This window comes from Podarcis filfolensis (assembly GCF_964270895.1).
Source record: "Podarcis filfolensis genome assembly, chromosome: 7".
Lineage (NCBI taxonomy): Eukaryota > Metazoa > Chordata > Lepidosauria > Squamata > Lacertidae > Podarcis > Podarcis filfolensis.
The window spans coordinates 80040889-80068873 of record NC_139603.1 but is presented as its reverse complement, the minus strand read 5'-3'; the positions used below and the strand labels follow the sequence as shown (position 1 = coordinate 80068873).

Here is a 27985-nt window from a genome sequence, read left to right as displayed (position 1 = left end):
TTTTTGCAATAAAAATTCTTCTTCTCCTTCTGTGTCCACAGCTGTGGTGTGATTTTGACAAACCGATGCCCTTTAAGAACCAGACTTTCAACTCTTCTGTGTATTTGACGGACCTTTGCTCCTACCCAGAGGTAATTCTGAGCAGACTGTTTTAGAAAGGCAGCGCATTTATTCACAACTAACCTTCCCATTCGAAGGCTCTGCAAGAGAGTGCTTATGCAATAGAGACTGTCACTGTCAAGGCCCACCCCACCCCCTGGTCACTGAAGTGAGCGACCACTTTGCATGTAGAATATCTCAGATAGGACTGGGAAATGTGCCCCCTGGCTAAAAATCCTGGAGAGCTGTTGCTACTCATTGAGCTACATCTAACTCGATCACACTGGTTGTTCTTGTTTTGTGTGGAGGTCCCCAAGCCACCCCTCAAATAATTCACAAATCACACGTAATTTTAATTTAAGGTTTTTGGCACTATTTTGGCCACAACTTTATTAGAATACATAATCTGTGAGTGGTTGCTTAGGCATTGGTTATGACTATCTGTCCTTCCGCCTGGGACAGAACTGACTATCCGAACTCCCTCGGAAGCCAGTCAAGGGAAAGACAATGTTGGGGATCAGTTGAGCTGAGCGACAGTCCCTCACCGCTCACCCAACCAGCTCCCCAAGGCTTGCCGGCCCTGGTCCCATTTCAGGGATTGGACGAAATTGTGGCAAGCCCCAGGATTCCTTTAACGAAATTCCCTTCAGCGCAATTGAAGGGGCAGGCACAGCCTATCCTGACCCCTCCACCAGCAATTTTTATAACCAATGCCTAACCGCAACCTTACAAGTTGCGACGAATTGCTAAGTAGTAGGCAAAAACCAAGTGGCACCAGCCAATCAGCCAAACAGATAAAATTCCTACTAGGCCCCTGCCCCAACGGCAGACGACCCCATGACAGGCATAGCAAGGTCAACCGGATCAAAGGGCGAGCGGGCGGGTGATCCGATGCACTCTGCGAAAGAGAAAGCAAAAGCAGTGTGCCCCCAATATTTAAAGCCTTTGGTCCCACCCACCCTGGAAGCTGAAACGAATTCCTATCCCAATCTCCTTTCCAAAGTATTTTGTCTTCACCGGAATCCTGGCGATGGTGACCTGCGCCGTCTTCCTCCGTCTCAATTCCGTCCTCAAGCTCGCGGTGCTGCTCATTATGATTGCCATCTACTGCTTCCTGACAGAGACCATTTACGCTTCGCTGTTCCTGCGATACGACGACATCAATCACAATGGAGAGTAAGTGTTTAACGCAGCTTTAAACGCCTGCAGCTGGGATATTTGATGACATTGAATTACCCCTCTTCCTTCTATAATAAACTATGGGGGACATAAGAGCCCTTATAGAGTCCTTTGTAGGTTCTCCATCGGTCGGAGAAAACAACAGAGGCCAACCAGAGAATATTGAGAAGCAAAGCAGCTCGTAAGCCTGATCTTTATTGAACTGTTGCAACAGGGTGTCCCCTTCACACACAAGAGGAGGACCCTGAACCAAGGTGTGCCCACCCTTATATAGACATTTTAAATTGCCCGCCCTGGAGTCCAAGACCACCCCCAGAAATATCATACATACATCACAGAAGGGGTGTAGCTCAAGACCACCCCCCAGACACATCATACCTACATCACAGAAAGGGCGGTCTACAACAGAAATCTGAGTGCATTGTTTACCTCCTGTCTGGCAGGTTACCTGTTAATGCTTACTTGATTAGATACCCTGGGGAGCCTGGCCAGTCTTTTGTAATGATAAATACAGGTCACAGGCTCACCCTATTCATACACAGACATACCCTTAAGACAGGATTTGTGAATGAAAAGACAGCGGGGAGGCTTTTCCATTTCCCTTCACCTTGCAGAGAAATCATTTGGTCAGTTTGGGAGTCAAAATGGTTTCAGGACTGTTTTCCTGTGCTGCTTCAGACATGTGGTTTATATATTTATGTATGTGTTTGCTTGGTACATTTATGAACATTTATTATATATATAAGACCTTAAATTTTTTATTTCACCTCCATAACGCACCAGAGCACAGGGTTTGAATGCAGAATGTCCTGGGTTCAATCCCTGGCATGTCCAGTTAGAGCTGGAAAAGCTTCAGAGCTGCTGCCTGTCCGTGTAGACAGTACTGAGCTAGATGGACCTATGGGATGACTTGGTTTAAGATACCGTATTTTTTGCTCTATAAGACTCACTTTTTCCCTCCTAAAAAGTAAGGGGAAATGTGTGTGTGTGTTATGGAGCGAATGCAGGCTGCGAAGCTATCCCAGAAGCCAGAACAGCAAGAGGGATCGCTGCTTTCGCTGCGCAGTGATCCCTCTTGCTGTTCTGGCTTCTGGGATTCAGAATATTTTTTTTCTTGTTTTCCTCCTCCAAAAACTAGGTACGTCTTATAGTCTGGTGCACCTTATAGAGCGAAAAATACGGTAGTTTCCTATGTTTCAGTATACGGTACAGTTTGGGCAGTGTACTTTGCAATAGATCCAAGAACAGGCCTTTGTACCTTGGCGTGAGTTTGGCTCCCAACTATTGAAAGCGGAACTGGGGGTTCTGCAACAACTTTGGGGAACAACATGCAAGTCATGCTTGGGAATATTTACACTTTGCAGTGAATTTCAATCAGGAGTTGAGCCTCCTGGCTTAAGAAACATAACATTTGTTTTGCTGTGTCAGATCAAAGCTCCATGTAAATGGTGTTAGGAGCAAACCTGCCCAATATGTTACTAATTACATAAAGTATTCGTCAAGACAGTAGCAATCTTGTAAGTATGTTGGACTAGATTTGCTCCCCACCTCCAAAATAAAATAAATAGAATTTTGGGGCCTGGGGGGGGGGGGGGAAGCAATTTTCTTCTTTCTGAGATGTCTCTTTTTCATGTTGCATGATTCATTTATTTTTTGGTCCACGACTATACATGCCTTAGGTTTTTTTCACTTTTCCCATTGTCTTGACTTAGCACTAGTTTCTACATTCAGCTTTTTCTTGAGGAAACTACTGCGGGTGGGGAGCCCTCATTTTGACTGCTTCCCTTGCCCCAAACTTCCTGCTATTGGAAATCTAGCATGTCAGGGAGAAGGGCTCAACTTAGGTTTATCCCTGACAAGCTAGCTTTCTACACTCAGGGATTTTCTCTACTAGGGTCATTTCAAGTCTGGAATACCCTCTTCTTCCCCCTGACCCTCTCCAGCACTCGTGAACATATTGTGCTGACTGAAGTACTGCAGTTCAGGGGAAGAGGGGGAAAAAGGTTTGCCATTTCTGCTGGGTATATAAACAGATCCTTACACAACATCCTTTCATTTCTTCAAATAACGAAAGTAAAAATAGCCTTGAGAAATAGAGAGCCTTACCCGAGTCATCTCATATCTAGACAAGATAATTCCTTAGTGGTGCTGGGAATATCTCATCAGCTGGGAAATGGATTCATCAGAAATGAAAGAGGGTGTCCTTATTATGGATCCACAAATAGGAAAGCAATACCACGGATGGTTTGAGGTGTCAATCTTTTACTCCTATTACTGTCAAAAAATGCAGCTCTCTTGTCAGTTGCCGGCTAGGCTGTCGCATGGAAATGAGGATGGGGTGCAGGCATCAGGTGTGAATGTCTGAGAGAAGCTAAAGCTGTATTTTCCTCCCTCTCTCACTTTTCTGAACGCAGAAAAGTGAGGGCAGAACGAGAAATTGCCTTAATTATGTAGCTGGCAGCTTCAGGCCTTGCTTTTCCTGAGATAATCGCAAGCAGAAGGGAACCCAATTCTTATTGGGAAGGCAATGTGTAGGAAGGGGAGGCTTATCTGTTCACATCCCCCTGCGATCCTTACTCCCCTACCCCTCTCACAGGTAGGAGCCTCACAAACACAGCCTCCTGAGGAATTGAAGACTGCAAAACCCATGTTGGAGTGTGACTATCAGTGAAATGCTCGTGCACAAGAATTGTAGAGTAGAGTCCTGCATGGAACTGCATGGGGCCTTTAATATAAGGTTCCCAGATTTTTTCTCAATGAATCCAGGGACACTTTAGTTAATTAATTAATTACTACACGTTCGGACGTTGATGCTGCAGTGAAGGCGGTGGCAGCCACCTTGACCTCAACCGCCACATTTCCCCTTCCTTTGAGGCTTCTATCTCCTTTCTCCATGAGCCTGGGCAGCCCCTGAGTTCTTCGGTGGTGGTGGTGGGGAAGCAGTGCGCAGTGGGTCAGGCATGGGAAATGTGGAGAAGGAGGGCCGAGAGCAGCGGCAGTGATGAGGCTTGGGCAGCGCAATACCTCCCTTTCCATCGGAGCAGCCCTGAAATATACTCGAAGTCGAGTGTGGATTTCATGCTCTTTATTCAGCTCAGAGTAGTGAGGAATGGAAGTTCCCCCGAAATGTCTGCTTTATATACATTATTTATACAATGGGCCCCACGTGATTGGCTAATTCTGGCATTCTCCTGTAGGCCAATCAGGTTGCAGATTCACTTCCACCTGGAGTTGGATTGGGTGGCTCCAGTGGACCATCAGACTGCTGCATTTTGGATCCTATTCAACTCAGTACATAACAAGCCCCAATCCCATTCCTACTTGTGTGCAAGCAGGAGGGGGCGGGGATCCGTCAGCTGGGAATCGAGGCTTTACACTACCTTTCAGAGGAAAGGTAGAGGCAGCCCGGAAGCTGCATCTTAGACCCCCTGCACCACCATCATATGGGGACTTCCGTGCAGCTCCTGAAGCCAGCCAGAGCCAACTGCTCCGGGCTGCTGAGACTGCCGCTGCTGCGTTTCCCGGGGACATTACATGAAATCCGGGGACATTCCAGGGATGGAATTTGTCTGGGACTTATTCGCAAATCTGGGGAGTGTCCCCGGGAAACAGGGGCATCTGGTGTTAAATAGTGGGTGAACATATCAGACGACACAGCAATTCTTCAAACAGCTCTTTTTTATTCACGGGTCAGAACAGAACTCAAGGGTTCAGCCAGCCTGCTTATATAGAGCTCCACTACCATGCAACTGTAACAATTTTCTGTAACTATCCAATCACTGAACGCCACTTTCAATCCCTTATTTGCATATGTGGACCTAAGTGAAAACTATCTACAGTACCCCCCTGCTGGCCCAGGGTGAGAACTTCAGTACATAACATCTGGTAACCCTACTTTAATATTGATAGGACATTTGATGCCAACCACTTAGAGGTTTTGGGGATTAAATGCTATAATGGCACCAGTGAGAGTTTATCCCCTAAAGCTCCTATGCATACCGAGTGCAGGAACAGGGCCGGATTTAGGTTTGATGAGGCCCTAAGCTACTGAAGGCAATGGGGCCCTTTATATGTCTGGCTGTCCTTTGTCAACAACAAATTGTCTCTGTTTTTTGTGTTGAATATTTGCTATATGGTAATTTATGGATCTCATAGGTATCTCAAGCCATTTGCCCATGTTGCCATGCAACCAGTCCATGCAGAATATAGGCACCCTATATATAGAAATGAGCAAACCAGTGATATTTTAGAGAGCAGGCTAGCAGGCGGGGCCCATTACTTACACCATAGGAGCCTACACAACACAAAACACTGTTGCTGTATGTAGGTTTTGTTTTATTAGTTTTTTATCTTATATTTTGGAAATGTACATCCAGGTTTTTTCCTTTAATTTTTGGGGGACCCCCAAGAGAATGGGGCCCTAAGCTATAGCTTGTTTAGCTTATACGTAAATCGAGCACTGTGCAGGAATCTCTGTTCTAGCCACAGTGGAGGAATGAAGAGATCAGCTTTGCACGCTGCCTTCCCAGTAAGAATTGGGCTCCCCCGCGTTTGGCGGTGTTGCTTTGTTTTATTATGCATTTTGTGTTCTCATTTTGTATTTTTATATTGCCGACTGGCCTGTGATCTTCAGATGAAGGGTGGGATACGAATTTAATAACTAATAATAGCAATAATGCAAGATATGTAGCTTCACACTATGCAGTTAATCTGGACAGTGGGTTTGGCCCAGGCAGCCTTAGTTCAAGATAGATGCTTTCACTGTGATAAAGGTTAACCTTTTCCCTGCACATGGACCCTACAAGGCGGGTCTTTTATTTAATTTCTTTGTATTTGAACCTTTGCGATTCCTACTCTTTCTTTTTTCCCCCACCTTTTTTCTAGCACAGACTTTTTGGGGACAAAGGAAGCCTCCTTGCTCCTCATGGCCATGTTTCTGCTTGCTGTATTTTACCACGGCCAACAGGTAAGGCAAAGGGTTATTCTTCATTTCACATTCTCCCCAAAAGTGGAAAATATCCACAGTGGCTCCTTAGCAATTACCTTCCAACTAATGGCTGCCATTTGGAGCGAATAATGAAATATCAACCAGGAGAATTTTATGACCTTCAATAATTGGATGTCTAATTAACCTTAAAGAAAGACTGATTAGGGAGAAAAAGTATCCTTCTCTATGCAGTTTTGTTCTCTCTCTCTATTTCTCTCTCTATAATCCAGGTCAGGGGTCAGCAAACTTACTGTGTCTCGGGGCAGTGTCTCCAGTGTCGATCACGCAACGGGCCAGAGGGCGGGGGAATGCGTGCCCATATGCGTGCGCACACACTATTTCCAGCGCACTTCTGGGTCGGAGGAGCATCGGATATAGCTTGTGCGCATGTGCACAGGCCTTCTCCGACCCGGATGTGCACCGAAAATAATGCTTGCACATGCGCACAAGCTATATCCGGTGCTCCTCCGACCTGGAAGTGGGCAGCCGCACAGCGCAGCACCGGTAAGAGTGGGCGGCGGGGGTCGCCATGGGCCAGATAAACGAGTCCTGATCTAGGTTCTCAGTTCTCCAACTGTCTTTCCCAGCATTGCAACACATTCCAAATTAATCAAATCCCAAAGCAGAGGTGGATGTAAATAGTCTTTAATGTGAGACACAATTTTTTGGGGTGGTTATCTGTGCCCCAGATGTTGAGTTCAGCAGAGACAGGGTAATTTATCCCAGTGGTGTCTGTGTTTGCATCACTTTGTTAAGGCAGGGGTGTGGTGCCCACAACCCACACACACTGCCTCCTTGGTCATGAAGTTGTGATGCCGGTTGCTTTCCTCTCCCTTGAAAAGTGCATAGAGGTGAAGGAGGAAGTTAGAAGACTGACACTCTTCCCCACTTCCTGTTTCAGATCTATGTGCTTGCCAAGACTCAGATGAATTCTACTTAAATCTAGCATCTTTCCAGATCCCTTGGAAGTGTGTGCATGTGTGTGTTTCTCTCTCCCTCCTTTCCCTTGGAAGGGCTGATCTTGGAGAGAAAGGAGAGAAGTGACCAGAGAGTTGTTGTTGTTTAGTTGTTTAGTTGTGTCCGACTCTTTGTGACCCCATGGACCAGAGCAAGCCAGGCACTCCTGTCTTCCACTGCCCCCCGCAGTTTGGTCAAATTCATGCTGGTAGCTTCGAGAACACTGTCCAACCATCTCGTCCTCTGTCATCCCCTTCTCCTTGTGCCCTCCATCTTTCTCAACATCAGGGTCTTTTCCAGGGAGCCTTCTCTTCTCATGAGGTGGCCAAAGTATTGGAGCCTCAGCTTCAGGATCTGTCCTTCCATTTTTTTTGTTTTTTGTTTTTTTAAATAATATTTATTACCTTTAAAGTTTACAGAAAAGGAAAAGAGAAAGAAAGAAAAAGCAAAAGAGAAAAAACAAAGAAAGAAAGCAAAAACAATACAATACAATATATAAACAATACAAAACACAACCTAAACCCATTAAACTAAAGTAAACATAACCCTAACCCACCTTAACTCTAAACAAAACAAAACAATAACCATTTAAAAACATACAACACACCTTTTCCATACTCTATCTTTCATTCCCTTATTTCCTCGACTTCCTCTCACCTCTCTTTTTGTATTCCACTTCTATTAATTGTTTCAGCAAATTCTTTCCATCTTTCTCTATTATCTGTCATATTATAAATATCTTGACATATTTTGTATCATTAAAACTAAAATACTTATATGCTTAACTCCTTATAACATTTCTGCTTCTTTCCACCATTTTTCTATCATTCATTAATTTTACAGTATTTCTATATATAAACTTTAAATTCATTAATCTTCTTCCACCATCTCCTCCCCCTGGTTTCGGATTCTGCCAGTCCTTTCCGTCAATTCCATATAGTCCATCAACCTGGAGATCTTATGTCCGAGGCTCTTAACTCTTTTCCAGGTCCGTTCTGCAGGTTTTCTTCGTATTCTTTAATGCCAAAGAGCAGATCTCGGGAAGACTCCAACCTAACGATGCTTTTATTCCTTCCAGGCAGGTCAGCCCAATTTCCATGGTTGAAGCTGAGGTCTATAAGATGTTTCATGACATGTTTCGAAATTCCTCGAAGTCCCAAGGCCCCCAGAACTCCAATCTCCTCCAGACCCAAGTCCATGTCCCAAAAGTCAGTTAATCCCTGCATAGAGGGATCTTTCCAACTTTCCTTCTTCCGTCCAAGCCGGGATCCAGTCCTCAAAATCTGGCTTTTTCTAGATTCAATCATAGAAGGCCTCAACTTATAATCCTCAATTTGCTTCTGTAAGACTGAGGATCCCACTTGTATTGCTTTCGGCTCAACAACCACAGCTTTCTTTTTCTCCTCCACAATTTTTCCTGCCAAAGTAAATTCTTGTACCAAGTCCTGAATTATTTCTGTGTTGGTGCTCACTTTTTGACTCCAATTAGTCACTTTTTGATTGTCAATTTTAAAGGACATGTCATCCGTCTTCTTATGAAGCTGTTCCAGCGAGTCGCTTATCTTGCATAATACCGTCACAATGGCTTCTCCTGTCAACATTTTGAGTGGTCCAAGGTCAATCTCTGGTTCTCACAATAACTTATCTTGCAGCTGGTGATTCCCCAGTTGCACTTCTGTGACAGTTTCAAAAACTCCCTCTAGAGGGAAACAGTCTCCACTTGTATCATTCCTTTCAGACACAATTCAAGCCATAGAAATAGTTTCAATTTCCAGTTACTTTTCCTCCTTTTTAAACGCAGAAGAGGACAATGGAAACAGTATCTTTCTCTTATTTAACTAGCTGTCAAAAATGTTTTGTTCGCAGTCAATGAACTCTCCCAAAACTTCACTCTTTCTGGCAGCCCTTTCCAGGTTCGGAGCAGTGGTAATTTGGTTTTTCACTCTCTCCTGCAGGCTCCCTAAATCCAAAATACCCCCCTCTTCTCCTGCTTCCAAGGGGGTTTTTATAGTTTTAACCGATGAAAATTTAATCCTTTGCCAAAAGCTTTCAAAGGCTTTAGCTTATAACGTCTTTGCTTCAATCTATTTACAAAAGGGGAAGGCGGACTTCCTGTTTAAGACCTTCCCCGTTTCGGTGCCAAATTAAGGTATTTAAGGATCCAATTTTCCATTCTACTCACGGGTAGTTGTTTAAAATCCAATTGTCCACAGGAAAAAGTCAGCGCTCTCCGGCAACAGCAATGCGGCTTCACTCTGTGAAAGAAGCGGTCAATTCAAAGCACCGCGCCACTCACCCCATGTTGCTCCGGATCCCCGAAACCGGGTTTCCCCGCGAGTAGGGGAGGCGCAAAAGGTGCCAGCCGAATCCCAGGTTCACAAGCTTCTCCCGCTTGTGATTTCAATGGGTCTCCGCCTTCGCCGTGGCGGTCAGACCCTGCTTTTCACGGAGCAAGTTCCTCCCGATCGGAGGAGCTCCGCCATTGCCGGAGGCGCCAACCCAGAAGTGTCCAGGATCTGTCCTTCCAGAGAGTGGCATCCAAATGTCAAAAATCCAAATGTGCCCAGGAGCCTAAAAGAATTAGCAGCCCCTGGGCTAATGGGTGGTGACCATTCCCTCTTGTGGGAAAGGATGAAGCACTATGCTTAAGGACAATTAGGAAGATAGTCTTCTTGATACTTTCCCCTCTGGCTGCTTTTTCTGTTCTAAATCACATGCATGTTGTTGTTGTTGAGCTGACGTATGTAAAACAGCTTGGGGGCCGGGTCTCCTAGATCATCATGCCAAGTTCAGATATTGTTGGACTGTAAGACCCATCAGCCCCAGCCATGATCAAGGATGATGAGAGTTGTAGTCCAACAGCATCGGGAAGGTAGCATGTTGAAGAGGACTGTGCTACACAATCATCCACCCAGGCATTTTTCAGTCTCAAGATGGCTCTGAGCTTCAGATGCTGAGCTGTGCCATGTGACTGCAAGCCATTCTGTGATCCAGAAACTGTTCTTTCTGGAAGGTGAAGGTTAGCAAGTGCTTGGGACAGCAAGAGCAGAATCATATCCATAATCCAATACAGTGGTACCTCTGGATGCGAACGGTATCCGTTCTGGAGCCCCGTTCACATCCTGAAGAAAACGTAAGACATGACTGTGTGTCTGCGCATGCGCGGGTCGCATTTCGTTGCTTCCGTGCATGTGCATGATGTCATTTTGAGCGTCTGCGCATGCGTGAGCGGTGAAACCCGGAAGTAACGCACCCCATTACTTCCGGGTCGCCGCGGAGCGCAACCCACAAATATTTAAGCTGAAGTGTATTCATCCCGAGATATGACTGTAATCCACAGTGCCTTAGGGTTGCCACCTGCCCTGTATAACAGGATTGGCCTGTATTTCTACATAAAATGCTACATCCTGTATTGATAGAGTTTTGTCCTGTATTTCAGGTCATTCTTTCTCTCTCTCTCTCTCTTCTCTCTCTCTCTCTCTCTCTCTCTCTCTCTGCCAAGTTAGGGATCCTCTCCAAATGCATGTGTTTGAAAGGTGTGTGAAAGGTCATATATTTAAGCTCTGGGTTTTTAGGCACAGAGAGATTTACAAACTCATGAGTATGTGTGTGCGTGACAAATTCCAGAAGGACCATTCAGCTAGGCTGCAGTAGATTGTAATGGATTGCTTTGAAGTCATTTCAGCACCAGATTTGGAGTGGGGTGGGGAATGTCTCCCAGCCAACCCACCCTGTCCTGTATTTTGCTAGAATAAAGTTCTAGCAAACCCTGCACCAATGGGGATTAACAGCAAGCAAGCATCAAATACTTCCCATTCTTGAGCTATAGTCCACCAGCAATTCTTTATGAAGAGTCCGCTTCTCCTCTCCTTTTTGTTCAAGGCCCAGTCCGAACGCTAAGCAGGCATGCCTTTAACTTAATTTGTCTTGGGAAAACCTGAAATGACCAAGACTGTTTGCTCCTAATAAGGTTTCTCCTAGATACATATCTCACATAGTCAATATGTCTGGAGGATGAGTTCTGCTAAGCCCCAAATTTGAAATAACAATCATAAAAAAAAGAGTTCCATTAGCCATCTTTGGCATTAGTATAAATCAGATGTTTTTGGAGCAGAGACTTGACGCAACATAAAAGCAACGATTTCTGGAGCTGAATACAATATGCCCTTACAATAATTTCATTGCGCTCTGGCTATCAGAGTTAACGTTAAAACAGCATTAAAAGGAAAGGCAGCCCATCAATCTGCTATGAGTATTTGTTCCGTGCAAAAAAAGAAAGAAAAAAGGAAAGCAAGTAAACTTCAGTTTAAACAAGGGCAGAGCAAGTGTATTTTCTTTTTTCTTTTTTTAAGTTATCCTTGTTGCGCTTTTAAAAAATTACATGGAAAGCATGAATTTAACATTACATCCAAGTATCCAAAAATAAAAATTAAAGAAAAAGAAAAAGGGGGGAAATTATAAATAAAAAGAAGAAAAAGAATTAGTCCAGAACCCAAAATTGTTCAAAGGGTACAAACAATAGTTTGAATATTCTATAAGCCAGGTTATCAGAAAGAAATACATTTGTGATCCTTCTTTCCTTTCTTTCTTTACAATCACTTTCTTTCTGTTCTGGAAAACTAGTTTGAATCCCTGCTATATTAGTTGACTTCCCTTTATCTCTTTGCGGCTTCAGCACTTAAGTGACAAATATTCTGTATTCATTTATTAACATCAGGTTTTTCCCCCATTATATCTGTGAGATTAATCTAAGCACAACCAAGTATTGTTTTTGAAACCATATTTTGTCAGGCAGTTTTTAAAGCAATCCCATTCCTTTTTTTACCTTGTCCCCTGAGTGGTTTGGAGCACGTGTATTTTCAAAGCTGGTGTGGAATGTTCAGATATAACACTGGTTATTATACATGCATGTTGTAAAGGGACCCCTGACCATTAGGTCCAGTCGTGGCCGACTCTGAGGTTGCGGCGCTCATCTCGCTTAATTGGCCGAGGGAGCTGGCGTACAGCTTCCGGGTCATGTGGCCAGCATGACTAAGCCGCTTCTGGCGAACCAGAGCAGCACACGGAAATGCCGTTTACCTTCCCGCCAGAGCGGTACCTATTTATCTACTTGCACTTTGACGTGCTTTCGAACTGCTACGTGGGCAGGAGCAGGGACCGAGCAACGGGAGCTCACCCCGTTGCGGGGATTTGAACCACCGACCTTCTGATCAGCAAGTCCTAGGCTCTGTGGTTTAACCCACAGCGCCACAGGACCCCCAATCCTGCCATGGCAGGTACCCACATAAACGAGGCCTCTCTGCATAAATAGGGCATCACCTGAGAAGAGGATCTGCTGGATCAGGTAATTGTCCCATCTAGTACAGCATCCTGTTCTCACATTGACCAACGAAATGCTTGTAGGACACCCATAGCCAGGACTTGAGCATAAAAGCACTCTACTCTCCTGTAGTTTCCAGCAACTGGTATTCAGACTATGGAGGCAGAACAGAGCCATCATGGCTAGGAGCTTTGTCCACACACACACACACACACACTCTTACAGTGGTACCTTGGTTTAAGAACAGCTTAGTTTGTGAACAACTTGGATTAAGAACGCTGCAAAAGTAGGTGTTTTGGTTTGTGAACTTTGCCTTGGAATAAGAACATGTTTCGCTTCCTGTTGAGTGTGTTCCATTTGTAAATTGAGTCCCCCGCTGCTATGGGAAAGCACGCCTTGGTTTAAGAACGCTTTGGTTTAAGAACAGACTTCCGGATTAAGGTTGTAAACCAAGGTACCACTGTATATTTAATAAAAACAATTTTTAAAGCCCCACACGTTGCACTCCGACTCCTCGCTGTTTTTAATGAATGGAATGTACATGTTAAACAGTTTAATCAATTGTTCTGTGCACATTTGTGTTCACAAAGATGGGAACATGGGCCCAAATACTTTCATGTGGCAAGTGAGGGAGAAATATGTATTATTATTGTTATTATTATTTTGTTGAAAGTTAAGAACATTGCTACCAGCAATATATCCCAACTTCTATAGCCTACGTATTTGTAGGGGTATTGAAATGAGAGTCGTCAGTGACCTGCAGTTAAAAGTAGAAGTTGGCAAATGTGTCCTCTTTTTTGCTCTTCAAAATATGGCAGCCTAACCTACCTCACAGGGCTGTTGTGAGTCACGGTGCCTGACTTACATGCATTGGCTCATGTAATTAAAACCCTAAGTGGCTTAACATTTAATTCATATCCCCTTCCTCTCCTCACCTCTACAGCTTGAATACACAGCCAGGTTGGACTTCCTGTGGCGTGGCCAAGCCAAAGAAGAAATCAACGAGATGAAGGAGTTAAGAGAGCACAACGAAAACATGCTGCGCAATATCCTTCCGAGCCACGTTGCCCGTCACTTCTTGGAAAAGGACCGAGATAATGAAGTATGTAATATTTTGGCTCTGGTTTCACCTAAGAATGGCCAGTGTTTTAAAATATTGTACAGTTGGGACTTCTCTTGTGATTGGCTTCACAGCTAGTGAAATTCCTGCTGCTGAAGAGACAAGCTTAATAAAATGCCCCCTGCCTTATTTTCATCGCCTGCAAATTGGAGGGGCATGCACAGGGCAAATATGTTAGCCAGGTGACCCAAGAACATTCAACCCATAGTTTGTTTTGAACTATGGTTTAATGCGACTTGGGAACCAGGCCATTGTTATGCTAAGCTACATCTGTTCTCGCTGTGCAGAGAGCACTCTCTGCATAGTTTGCCATTTATGCCTGTTATTTTCAGACTCTGATCTCTCAGCATAATAATCCCTTTCCTCTCTCTCTCAGCCTCTTTCATTATCATGCCTGCTGAAGATTTGTGAATCAGCTCACTGGCTTTTTCGTGCTTTAATGCAGAAAATGCTCATCTACGTAATATGTGAGCTTCAGTGCTCTCCAGGAAAGGGGAATGGAAGAGTGAACACTTTTTCATGCATAATCCCTAAGCTAGTGGGGGGCTCCCAACAGAATATTAACAACGCAATAAAACAAACATTAAAAACTGCCCTAAACAGGGCTGCCTTCAGATGTCTTCTAAAAGTCAGATAGTTGTTTATTTTCTTGACAGATGGCGCTGTGAGCTGAAATCACAACTCAATGATATTTTCGATTGTGAGCTTTACAACGGTTTTTTGTTCTTGTTGTTTTGGCAGAGTGTTTCTTATAGCTGTTTAAATCTAGCCCTAGTATGCAAGGCTGGCCTCTGGCAACTGGCTTTGGCTGCCATGAAAGGGCTGCAAGGTTTAATGTATGTAAGATGTGTTTGATTTATTTAGAAGCCACCAATATAGCAAGGCCACTTGATACAAGCAAGAGCCTGCATGTGTGGGCCACTTGTCTCGCAGTGGCAAAAGTACAGCTAGCAATCATACAGCTTCTAGCACAGCACATTACTACAATAGGCAGAAAAACCATTAAGTGGTCAGCCAAGAACCTCTGCAATTTTCAAGTGGTCCAGTGTATGTATATGTCGAGTCTGGGAACTACTAGTTCTAATGTATTTTTAATATTTTGTTGGAAGCTGCCCAGAGTATAAATAAATTATTATTATTATTATTATTATTATTATTATTATTATTATTATTATTATTATTGATCTACCTCTAGGGTTAATTGATGAGTATCAAACACCTGTCCGTCCTCATGCTCACAAGATGCACAAAACTCTATGGTGTGTTAACTGCGGGTAATGAAACTCGCTGCCCCCCTTCAGTCCGCTACCTACAATAGATCACTGAGGTTCATTTTTCTCCTCTGTCCTTTTGCTCTTTGGCTATCCCTAGGAACTGTATTCTCAGTCCTACGATGCTGTCGGCGTCATGTTTGCTTCCATCCCGGGCTTTGCCGACTTCTATTCCCAGACTGAAATGAACAACCAAGGAGTGGAATGTCTACGTCTGCTGAACGAAATCATTGCAGACTTCGATGAGGTAATTTCGCAGCCCTTGGTGGCGTTTTTGGGCATGTGTGTGTGCGTGCGTGTGCAGTGGAATGAAATTTAAGAAAACAGGCGGTCAGGGTCGGGAGGCCTGGCATTTGCACCAGCTCAGTCATTACATTAGTTTAACCTCCATGCAGTGATTTCTGCTGCTTTTATTTCAATCTATATGGTAATGTGCTGAGGGGGTTTGGGGAGGCGGGGGTTGATAATGAGTTCTCAGGCAATGATTGGCTGAGCTGCCCCGGTGGCACAGAAGGCAGGTGAAAGATTTCCTCACTCCGATTGGCTCAGCTGCTCTCCTCCGAAAGGACTCTCGTTGCCATTGGCTCAGTCGCATGCATCCTACGGAACAGACAGAAGGGCAGAGGAAAGAAAAAGTCGAGGGCTTTGGAAAGAAGGCAGCAGCCCAAGAAAGGATATGTGAGAGGGAGAGCCGGAAGAAAAAATATGCAAGCAGGAGACCCAAAGTGGAGGAAGTCTGTATATTAATTTGAAATCAAATTGTAGAGATGGGATCCCCAAAGGTCCTCTAGATCAACCCCCTGCAGTGCAGAAATCACAACTAAAGAATCCCTGACACATAGCCTAACCTTTGACTGCCAGACTCCAGTGATGTAAATATATACAGTGGTACCTCCAGTTGCGGACGGGATCCCTTCCAGAGCTCCGGTCAATTCCCGAGGTTTCCACAACCAGGGAGACCGCTTCTGCGCATGCACGCGGTGCGGTAGAGCACTTCTGCGCATGCGCGCTCACCAAAACTCTTCCGGGTTTGCCACTTTCGCAACCTGTAGTTTACGTTACCCAAGGGCAACGTAAGCCGAGGTGCTACTGTGTATATATATATATATATATATATATATATATATATAGTCGGGGGGGAGTATTTGGTTCCCTGCTAAGTTTGCCCTCTGATGAAGAAATGACCAGTCCATAATTTTAATGGTAGGTTTATTGTAGCTGTGAGAGACAGAATAACAACAGGAAAACCCTGACTTTTGTTTTCTGGGTTTCTGGGCTTTTCCCTGTTGTTATTCTGTCTCTCACAGCTACAATAAACCTACCGTTAAAATTATATACTGGTCATTTCTTCGTCAGAGGGCAAACGGGCAAATTTAGCAGGGGATCAAATACTTTCCCCCCCCACTGTATATAGCACCAAACACAACTGCTTATTCTGGTAACAGTGAGGCAAGGGAGATGACTCTATGGCAAACCAAGGGCCACATTCCCTTCCCGGCAACTCTGCAGGGGCCACGGATCAGTAGTGGACAGGGATAGAACAACAAATGTAAATTTCACCTTGTGCAATTGGCTAGTTTCCATACATTCCCCTCTCTGCCCTCCATCCAAGCAAGTGAGAAGCACCAGCAGGGCCATCTTTAGCAGATCCGGTGCCGGGGTGCAAATATCCGTTCTGCTCCCCCAAATTACCGTGGATAGTGGGGAGGGGCAAAGCTGCGCACTGCCAGCCGTGGGAGGGGGTGCGCAACTGTCAAGGCTGCCCAAGGTCCCAGCTCACAAAGGACCAACGCTGCTTTCTAATTAAATACAAAAGTCTTTATTGAAGTTCAGTTTCACTTCCAGAGCTGCAGCGCGCAGCCCCACGTCTCAACTGTCAGACCGCTGATGACCCTTCTGAATCTCCTCCCCCTGTACACCAATTTAAGACCCTCGCCTTGCTCCACCTTTTCCGCTGCTCCTTCCTCCTCTGGGTCCGCCTGCCCACCGGGGTCTCGCCCTTCCTAGCCTCTTCTGACGCTGATTCCCCTGAGCCTTCTCCCTCCCTCCGGCGGGCTTTAGGAGCTGGTTCCCCATCCGGGTCTCCTGCTGTCCCGCGCGCCTGTACATTTGAACTTGGCGCGCGCGCCCAACCAGCAGTTTTCCTCCTAACCGTTTCACTGCTGCTGTCACTGCTTCCCCCTTCGGGTGGGCTAGCTGCAACTGACCTCCCCTCCATTCCCCCACTCTCCGATGGAGGCGTGGTCAGCCCTGACTTACTCTCCCTCCCCTCCGGAGGAGACGCTGGCCCTGACACATGTGACTCTTCCCCCCCACTACGCTCTGGTGGGGAAAACGGTCCCGATCCTCCACTGCTGCTTTGGGGTTCCCCTCTGGCTCCTTGTTTCTGGTGCGTCCCCCCTGGGACCCCCCTTGCCCTGACCATCGGAGCCCCCTTCTGGGAATCTTCTGATTCGCTGGAGAAGCTCATGGAATCTCTCGGGCCACTGTCATAGTCCCCTACGCTTCCCTCGGATTCTTCCCCTTCGCTCTCCAATTCCTCTCTCCCCAGTGCTCCTGCTCCTGATTCCCTGACAGCAACTCTCCCCCATGCTGCTTCAGGAGAGGCATGGGAGGGAAGCTGCATGCCCGCCAGCCATATGTTTGACGGGGAGCAGCTGGCAGGCGTGCAGGGAAAGGGGAGGCCGCCAGCAAAGACGCGCAGCTCCCCCACTCACTGGGGCGCCCCTGAGAGGCCGGCGCCCTGGCGCAACGAACCACTAAGCCATATGGGAAAGACGGCTCTGAGCATCAGAAGAGCTGAAGGGTGAATTCTAGCCAGGGCAGAAGCAGGGCAGGGAGCGATGTGGCCCAGGGAGAAGTTATGTGGCCTGGGGCCCTCCCAGGGGCCAGATAGAGAGACCTAAGGGGCCGCATTTGCTTCTCAGGCTCCTCATTTCTGCAATACATCTTCCCTGTGCTTGAAACGACACGGGTGTCCAGCGCTGGCATATGGCAGTGCTTCTCAAAATACAGTTTGTGCCTCGGAGTCCTGAGATAAAACCTCTGCTAGGTCTGCGTTGTTGCATTTCACCGACTTTTGTTGCATTTTTTGAGTTTCTCTCTCATTGGGCTCCCTCTCATGGATTCTGGGCTGCTGTGTGTCTTGGTTACATGTGCACAAACGTCAGGAAATGCAGATCAAAGGATGTATCAAGAGACAAGCGTGCCAGCTACTTGAAAGTGCAATTCCTCGGGAAAGCCAGCGAGCCACTTCAGACAGTAGATATGGGATAGTTGTTCCAGCTTGTCTCTTCACACTCTGGAGCCTCTACCTGGGCATCCTTGCCAGCTTGCCATTTCAAGCTGAAGGAAATAATGTTCCCTGAAACTCTGACTCTCCCCCCGCCCCCTCATTTCAAGGTGACATTTTGAGCAATTGTACAAATCTGTATAGATCGACAAGCCGAGGGCATGACAGAGGTAGCCTTTAAGACGGGAACGTTCAATAGCTTGTGTTGTAATGCAGCTCAGAGACATTTCAAAGAGGTGTTCAGCTTTTCAAACACTGCCGGCAATCCTCTCCCACTGTGTCCATCGATATAAAAACTCAATTTTATGCCCAAGTTCCTGTCCAAGCTATCGGTGTATTTATTAATGGCTTTGTTTTTCGCGCTGCAGCTGGAGCAAAACAGCAGGCTTTAGAAATGAAACAGGGCCCGTCATATCCAACAATATTAGTAATTATATTAAATAATCATGAAATGCCTTTTACATGGGCTTTAAGGTGAAATGCAAACAGATAACAAAAACAGCTAAAATAGTTTTTTTTTAAATAGTGCAAAGAACAACTGGAAATAGTGTTCATTTTGCATTGTTTTTAAATCTAAGACAAAAACAACTGCAATTGCTTCAGGAGGAGGTACAGGCGAGGGCCTCCCCTCATATCTCAGTGGTGAGGCTGTTCCACAGAACAGGGTCAGTCACGTTGAAGGACCTACTCTGAGTTATTGTGATATTTTGGGGGGACTTCAAGAAGAAAATCTCTTGCAGAATGCAGCTGCCTACTGGATATTTAAGGGGTATGGTGACTTCTCAAGTTACCTGGTCCTGATCTGGCCCTTATTCCATTTGAGCACTGTTAACGAAGAAATCTGAGGGCTCCCTTGGACAAAAATATAAGGACACCAGCCAGGAATACCAGAGCAAAACAGCAGCCAGTAGGCTTGGTCTTTATTGAAGACTGTGCGACAGGACTCCCACCTGCCACAAGGTGGAACAAAATGGAAGCCCCGAACAAAAGAGCCCCCAAACTTTTATTAGCTGCTAATCCCCATGTTACACCCCCCAAAACTACATCACTAATACAGCATGATTACATTATGAAAGGGGAGGTCTAGTGGCAGTAATCTGAGCATCCTGGACCCTGCCCCATGGTTCTACTTGCCCTCCACCAAACACCCATCAAGTGTAACAAAAAAGATATTTACATTTCTCTGTTACCCAGCCAAGTTAATCACACCCTTTTGTCTTCATCTGGGTTTATTATTTCTGGAATGGCTACCTGCCTGGCACTCAGGTATCAGGATGCCAGGAATTATCACTCAGGCAAAGCTGAGTAGCTGAGCTCACATATCTATATGAATGTCTGAAGTTTTCCCAGTGAGCCAGTACATAGATACATTGTCAAAACAAAAAAAAATTTTTTTTCCTTCCAGTAGCACCTTAAAGACCAACTAAGTTAGTTCTTGGTATGAGCTTTCGTGTGCATGCACACTTCTTCAGATGCACACGAAAGCTCATACCAAGAACTAACTTAGTTGGTCTTTAAGGTGCTACTGGAAGGGGAAAAAAATTGTTTTGACTATGGCAGACCAACACGGCTACCTATCTGTAAATAGATACATTGATCAGTGAATTGTTACATTTGGTATCGTGCAGCAAAGGCCCTTTGAATAGATAGGAAGAAACTGTGATGAAGTGTTTTGTGGGGACAAATCACAAAAGTCACAAAAGCAATTGTTCTGGTTTTGGTAGTGGGCTGCATATGCATGATATCTGCTGGAGGGGCAAACCCCATCCCCAACCTATACATAAATTCCTGCAACAGCACATAAGCGCAACACTGGCTAGGATTTTCCCATGGTGCCAAGAAAGTCAGAAACATCAGCCTCATTGAGAAACTTAACCTTCTATTCTTGCACTGACCGCTTAATTTATAAAGGATCCAATTAGGGGTGACTCCCGACATCATTAGGTATATATAACGATCAGTTTGGGAAGCAAGAGGAGGTGATGCAGTCCTTTGCCAGTTGTTAATCTGTTTTTGATTTGGAGACACAGTTGATTGACTTCCACCAGAAGCCTCTTTCAGCAGGCTTAAATGAAGGAAAGGAGCTGAGACAGTTCAATTAAGTGCCGCAGCTGTGACCTCGCACAGCGAATGAAGGGTCTGGCCTTATGTTCCTGAGCCAATAAGAACATAAGGATAGTATGGGGGCGGGTCAAGCCAGTGGTCCATCTAAGCCAGCATCCTCTTCCAGATGCCTACAGGGAACCAGCAACAACAACAACAACAACAACAACAACAACAACAACAATAATGTATTATTTATACCCTGCCCATCTGGCTGAGTTTCCCCAGCCACTCTGGATGGTTTCCAATCAAGTGTTAAAAACAACACAGCATTAAATATTAAAAACTTCCCTAAACAGGGCTGCCTTCAGCCCTTTAAAAAGTCTTTTAAAAAGAAGATAGGTGCTTATTTCTTTCACATCTGAAGGGAGGGCGTTCCACAGGGCGGGCGCCACTACCAAGAAGGCCCTCTGTCTGGTTCCCTATAACCTCACTTCTCGCAATGAGGGAACTGCCAGAAGGCCCTCGGAGCTGGACCTCAGTGTCCAGGCTGAATGATGGAGGTGGAGACGCTCCTTCAGGTATACTGGACTGAGGCTATTTAGGGCTTTAAAGGTCAGCACCAACACTTTGAATTGTGCTCGGAAATGTACTGGGAGCCAATGCAGATCTCTCAGGACCGGTGTTATGTGGTCCCGGCGGCCACTCCCAGTCACCAGTCTAGCTGCCACATTCTGGACCCAAGCACAAGCCCACCCTCCCCTTCTGCAGTTTCCAGCAACTTATATCCAGAACCATTTGTTGCTTCCAAAAGAAAATGGGAGATGGTTGTTGCACCCAGGTCCTGTTTGTGAACTTCCCATAGATATCTGGCTGGCCACTGTGAGATAAGGACGCTCAGCTAAATGGGACTTTGACCTGATCCAGCTGGGCTTATGTTTCCCCCCAGGTGGAAATAATGGCACATGACACAATTATTAAGGTTACTGGGCTAAAAAAGGCCACAACTTTATTGGTTACAGGTGATGAGCTGTATTGGCTTAGGCATTGGTCCTAACTGACTACAGTGGTACCTCGGGTTACATACGCTTCAGGTTACAGACTCTGCTAACCCAGAAATAGTACCTCGGGTTAAGAACTTTGCTTCAGGATGAGAACAGAAATCGCATGGCACAGCAGCAGCAGGAGGCCCCATTAGCTAAAGTGGTGCTTCAGTTAAGAACAGTTTCAGGTTAAGAACAGACCTCCAGAACAAATTAAGTTCTCAACCTGAGGTACCACTGTATATCCGACTTCAGCCCGTCCGCTCAAAGTCCGGGAAGGGTTAACCACCAAAAGGGGGAGTCCTGCTGATGCACATCAACTAGGACACCCCCCCCCCCGCCCCACGATCACCGCTAGGAGGCGTGCCTTAGGCCCTCACCTCCCTAGGCTTCAGACAGGGCCACGCCCCCCAGAATCCTTTAATGGACTACCCTTCAATATGTGGGGCAGGTGATGGCGCTTCCTCCCCTCTTCCATCTACAGAACAATACCAATGACTAACCGCCAATACCAAGAAAGTTGTGACGATTTGCTATGAGGTAGGCGAAAACCAAGTGGCTGGTGCCAATTTGCCAAGTGGAAAAATTCCCACCAGGCCCCTCAACGGCGACCAACCAAGCTCCATAGCAAGGTCAAAGAACAAAACCTTATAGGGCGGGAGGGTGGGAAAACAGTAACAGCTGGCGGGTGGCAAAGAGGGAGATCCCCGGCCGCATCCTGCCTTTATAGGGCAGGCCACGCCCCCAAGCCAGCCGATTGGCCGGCCGGGGGGTGACGCAGCCGGGAATCCCCCCAATCACACGGGGGGCTGGCCTCCATCCACCACGCACATGGAGGGGCCGTGAAGCCCGCAACCCCACCTCCTCCTTAGGGCAGAAGTGGCTTTCTTAAGAATCAAACAGTGTGATTCCTCTCCCTCCCTTTCTTCACACCCTCTCTCTCAAACTCACACGCAGTCATCACCAGTTTTGCTCTCATTTATCTGTTGAGCTTATCCCATCTCATCTTAATTGCTCCATTTCCTCCTCTCTCCCGCAGTGCAGGTAATACCAATATTGATATTGTCATGAAATGCTTTAAGTTTTTCCCCCCATTACAGGGATCATTTCTCACTCCTTTCCATCCTGCAAAGATTTGTGTGCAGGGAGTGTGAAATCAAACTGCTTTACACGGCATCTAGTATCCTGGTGCAAAATGCAAATTATGGTCATTGCAACATTTATTATTATTATTATTATTATTATTATTATTATTAAAGATTTAGGGGAGAATTAAGCCTCATTTGCAGGGCATGTCAAGTTTCCAAGCAGTCTGTAGATTTGTGCCATTCTGCAAAGTGCACTTTAAGAAGCCCAGGTCCTGCATTCTGGGCACGGCTGCAGTGACCTTGAGTGCAGACAGGACTGCAGTGTCATGCCAACAGAAGATTTCGAAGCACAGTTTGGATTTACAGAGTGCGTAGCAAACAGCATCCCCTCTAGTCATCAATTGCTGTAGGGTGCAGAGATGACGAACTGATCAAGAGAATCATAAAAATGCGAAATCAGAGTGTTGTGTTGCGTTTTTCCCAAACATGGGAGGTGGCATATGCGAAGCTTGAATCCCTACAGAACTCAAGCCAGAAACCCCTCTGCTACGATAGGAACACAAAGTGAAGGCCTTAGCTGATGACTTGGTATTAACAATAGAAGAAACATTAATTAGTGCCAAGGAAGTATTAGAAGAGATAGAACAATTTGGACATGTAGCAGGTTTTAAACTGAACAAAAAGAAAACTAAAATGATAGTTAAAAATATGAATCAGGACTTGGGAAATGATATATAATGAGATTTTTACTTGGCAATGTAGATTAATAGACAGGATTGTAAGTTGTTTTTATATGCGATGACGTCAGCAAGAATATTATTGACACAAAAATGGAAGCAAGAAGAATTACCGACGAAAGAAGAATGGAGGATGAAATTGATGGACTATGCAGAACTTGATAAATTAACTGGAAGGATTCGAAACCTGCGGAATCAGAGATTCTTAGAAGAGTGGAGTAAATATACAAACTATTTGGAAAGTAATTGTACTGAACAGATTGCGCTAGTAGGACTGCAAGAAGTTTTGTAAGGAAGGGGGCGGCCGCCGAGACCATATAACACCGGTCTTGAAAGACCTACATTGGCTCCCAGTACGTTTCCGAGCACAATTCAAAGTGTTGGTGCTGACCTTTAAAGCCCTAAACGGCCTCGGCCCAGTATACCTGAAGGAGCATCTCCACCCCCATCATTCTGCCCGGACGCTGAGGTCCAGCGCCGAGGGCCTTCTGGCAGTTCCCTCATTGCGAGAAGCAAAGTTACAGGGAACCAGGCAGAGGGCCTTCTCGGTAGTGGCGCCCGCCCTGTGGAACGCCCTCCCACCAGATGTCAAAGCGATAAACAACTACCTGACATTCAGAAGACATCTTAAGGCAGCCCTGTTCAGGGAAGTTTTTAACGTGTGATATTTTACTGTATTTTTGGTTTTTATGGAAGCCGCCCAGAGTGGCTGGGGAGGCCCAGCCAGATGGGCAGGGTATAAATAATAAATTATTATTATTATTATTATAAGATTATTTGAAATATTGCAAGGAAGACTATGAGGAGAATTATTAGTCACCGGTAATGACAATTAAGAGTAATGGTGAAATTAAGAAATGCAGAATAAGTTATAAAGAACAAAAATCATCAGAGGCGTTGATGGAAGTCTAAAACATTGTATAAGATGAAAAGTTATGTTATATGACTGTTGGAAATTATATGTCAAAAAACCCCAATAAAATGTATAGAAACCCTTCTGCTAGCACAACTGGTCGCTGGGAGAGGTTTTCCATTACAGTGGGGAAAGGAATATTTGGGGGCTGGCAGGGGCAGTGACTGCAACCTGGTGTTGCTCATGTCAGGAAGCAGTCGGTAGGGTATGCTGGTTTGTGCAAAAACAGGGGTTTTTTAATAAGTATTTTTTATAAGGAATTTTGACATAACAATTCATCAAAAATACTTCATCCTCATCCCCCCCATTTCCCCCCTCCCCCTCCCCTAAAAAGAAGAAACCCCCCCACCCCCAGACTTCCCTCAGCTCCTCTCTCTGGTTTCTCAGCACATATTATTCTCTGCATGTTATAAAGTTGTAAAGATCCTCAATTTGTCTATCGGTATATTACCAATAAAGAGTTTGTGAATGTTTATTCAAAACCTGCCAAGGAGTCCAGTTCATTTAATTGTTTCTTTAAGTACTTCGCAAAATGTTCCCATTCTTCTTTAAAGTCACAGTTTATGTGTCAGTTTTGCCAATTCCGTGTAATCCATCAATTTCTCTTGCCACAGTTCTTTAGTCAGGATTTCCTCATTCTTCCATCCTTGTGCTACTAAGACTCTTGCCGCCGTTGTCGCATACATGAAAATGTTTTTTAATTTCCTTGGCAGGTCTTTTCCTACAATCCCTAACAAGAAAGCATTGGAACATTTTCTTCAACTCATTATATATCATTCCCCCCCTTTTTTTTACTACAATCCCACCACGTATGATAAAAAGTCCCTTCTTTTTCCTTACATTTCCAACACAGATTTGAACCTGTTTTATACATTCTTCCTAACTGCACTGGTGTCATAAACCATCTATACATCATCTTCATATAGTTTTCTTTCAACAAAGAACAATCTGTGAATTTTAAATCAATTTTCCATAACCTTTCCCAATCTTCCAACATGATGTTATGGGCTAAACAGGCTTTTTTTGGTCATTTTGTTTTATGCTGTATTTGTGTTATTATGCCTGGGTTGCATGCTGCCAATTTCATAGCTGGATGCCCAGAGAACTCTGGTTATGGGGTCAGGATACGAATGTTCTGTGTAAATAGCAGAGAGTTCCAACCTCCGCAATCTGCCAGGGAAGGAAGGCCCATTCAGCTTCACCTGTAGTGCAGGTGTGTGCAAATGCACAAACATTAACACAAAATGCCATCATCTTCATTCTGTCCCATCCGCAACCACATAAATGCATATCCGGATAATCACATAGTGGTGCAAACCTGTTGAGTTGCAGCATATTATTCCATCCATCGAATGAAACATTCTTAAATGTTTCCTAACAGTTATGCTTAAAAAAAAAAAACCACAGGTCATTAGCCCTTCTGCAAAGTGCTACTGAATTGACACCTTCCAAGTGATGAAAAATAAAAATAAAAAACCGTTTGGGAGCTGTGTATCCAATAAAATGTGATTCAGTGAACTCTCTTCTTTGTTAGTTGCTAGGTGAAGAAAGGTTTCAAGATATTGAAAAAATCAAAACCATTGGCAGCACCTACATGGCTGTGTCCGGGTTATCACCTGAAAAACAGGTAAGGAGTTTTCTGTTGCCTAACAAAGAGAGCTTGTATTTTCTAACGCATTTGTCATAGTACAGGACATTGGAGTCGCTTTTAAATATATGCAGTTTGGCATTTCCTGGAACAAAACAGACATTTGTTCTCACCTGTCATGGCTACATGCTGGTTGAACAATATTGGTGTGTGTATGTGTGCAAATACATACATACATACATACATACATACATGTATATGTATGTGTGTGTGTGTATATATGTGTGTGTGTGTGTGTGTATAATACCTTTTATCCAAAGATCACACGGTGCTTCACAACAACAAAAATGCAAATTGAGAACACAAAATGCATTTTTAAAAAAACAATACCCCCCTCCCACAAATTACATCTAAAAGGCTTTAGACTGTTAATCAGCCCAAGGCCTGGTGATATAGAAACCTTTTCTCTGGGTGTTTATTTGCAATTAAGTGGCAAACAAATTCTGTTAAATAAAAAATAAAATTAATCTCTAGTGGGACAGGGAGCAAGATACCAATTGTATGAAATGTGAGTGGAGGGCAGCTGACCTATGCCTAATAATAATAATAATAATAATAATAATAATAATAATAATAAATTTATACCCCGCCCATCTGGCCAGGCCTCCCAGCCACTCTGGGCAGCTCCCAACAGAATATTAAAAACACAATAAAACTTCAAACATTTAAAACTCCCCTAAACAGGGCTGCCTTCAGATGTCTTCTGAAAGTCAGATAGTTGTTCATTTCCTCAACATCTGATGGGAGGGCGTTCTACAGGGCAGGTGCCACTACCGAGAAGGCCCTCTGCCTGGTTCCCTGCAACCTCACTTCTCGCAGGGAGGGAACCTCCAGAAGGCCCTCGGAGCTGGACCTCAGTGTCTGGGCTGAACGATGGGGGTGGAGACGCTCCTTCAGGTATACTGGACTGAGGCTGTTTAGGGCTTTAAAGCTCAGCACCAACACTTTAAATTGTGCTCGGAAATGTACTGGGAGCCAATGCAGGTCATCTCAGGACTGGTGTTATATGCCTGACTTGTGCAATGGATTTTCTGTTTTTCATTCCCTCCCCAGCAATGCGAAGATAAATGGGGGCACTTATGTGCCCTAGCGGATTTCTCCATAGCCCTGAACGAAAGCATCCAAGAGATCAACAAGCATTCGTTCAACAACTTTGAACTCCGCATTGGTACGTATGGGCTGAGCCCTTTAACATTAGTCACCCGAATGTAGAGTTTCAGATGCATTTAAAGCTCCCAGGTGAGTAGGCTTCACATCAGTAGAAAAGGTAGCAGTGCACAGGCTTCTCTTTGAAGGCTTGAGGCTGATTCTTCCCTGGAGGAAATGAGAAAGCCTTTGCAAGCATCTCTACACTGAAGCCATGTGCAATATAATCCTGGGAGCTGGGAGCTGCCATCCATTTGTCTCAGGAGACATTGGAGGGGTGCACCTTTGGGTGTGAAGTCAAACTGTTGGAAGGCTGCAGCACCCGGGGACAGATGAAGGCGTCCGGTTCTGCTGGTGTAAATGCACTATGGCATTACTTCTCTCTGCATCCCTCCCAGCGGTCATTCCTCCTATGGTCATATCTGTGGATGCACAACTTGTCTGTTGCTAGACACTGTGGTCATCTGCAAGGCATTCCCACATGGCGGTGTTGATGTTGCCAGCCTTGACGTCATGTTAGCTGACATCTTTGGAGCACAGAGTTAATCTGTCAATGGGCCTAGTGCCTAAAGCCAGGTAGAGGTAGAGGTAAATGACCCCTGGACGCCAGTGAAAGGCGACCATGGGGTGCAGTGCTCATCTCGATTTTCAGGCCAAGTGAGATGCCATTTGTCCATAGACAGTGCTACCTCGGATTACAGGCGCTTCAGGTTACAGGCTCCACTAACCCAGAAATAGTACCTTGGGTTAAAAACTTTACCTCAGGATGAGAACAGAAATCATGCGGCGGCAGTGGGAGGCCCCATTAGCTAAAGTGGCATCTCAGGTTAAGAACAGTTTCAGGTTAAGAATGGACTTCCAGACCCCCGCCCATTTGGCTGGCCTTCCCCAGCCACTCTGGGCGGCTTCCAACAAAATAATAAAATACCGTAATGCATCAAACATTAAAAGCTTCCCTAAACAAGGCTGCCTTCAAGTGTCTTCTAAAAGTCTGGTAGTTATTTTTCTCTTTGACATCTGGTAGAAGGGCATCCCACAGGGCGGGTGCCACCACTGAGAAGGCCCTCTGCCTGATCCCCTGTAGCTTAGCTTCTCGCAGTGAGGGAACCACCAGACGGCCCTCGGAGCTGGACCTCAGTGTC

The 27985-nt window shown here is 45.2% G+C and overlaps 1 protein-coding gene across 2 annotated transcripts in view; it reads left to right on the top strand.

Moving 5' to 3' along the window:
• Positions 1 to 27985, top strand: part of ADCY8 (adenylate cyclase 8) — a 135806-nt gene that overhangs the window by 107061 nt on the left and 760 nt on the right. For both annotated transcript variants that reach the window (XM_083621868.1, XM_083621867.1), the window contains 7 exons: positions 42 to 131; positions 1103 to 1275; positions 6163 to 6244; positions 13486 to 13644; positions 15034 to 15180; positions 25584 to 25676; positions 26751 to 26865. In XM_083621868.1, the coding sequence (XP_083477994.1) occupies positions 42 to 131; positions 1103 to 1275; positions 6163 to 6244; positions 13486 to 13644; positions 15034 to 15180; positions 25584 to 25676; positions 26751 to 26865 (859 nt within the window). The remainder of the gene's footprint in view (positions 1 to 41; positions 132 to 1102; positions 1276 to 6162; positions 6245 to 13485; positions 13645 to 15033; positions 15181 to 25583; positions 25677 to 26750; positions 26866 to 27985) is intronic.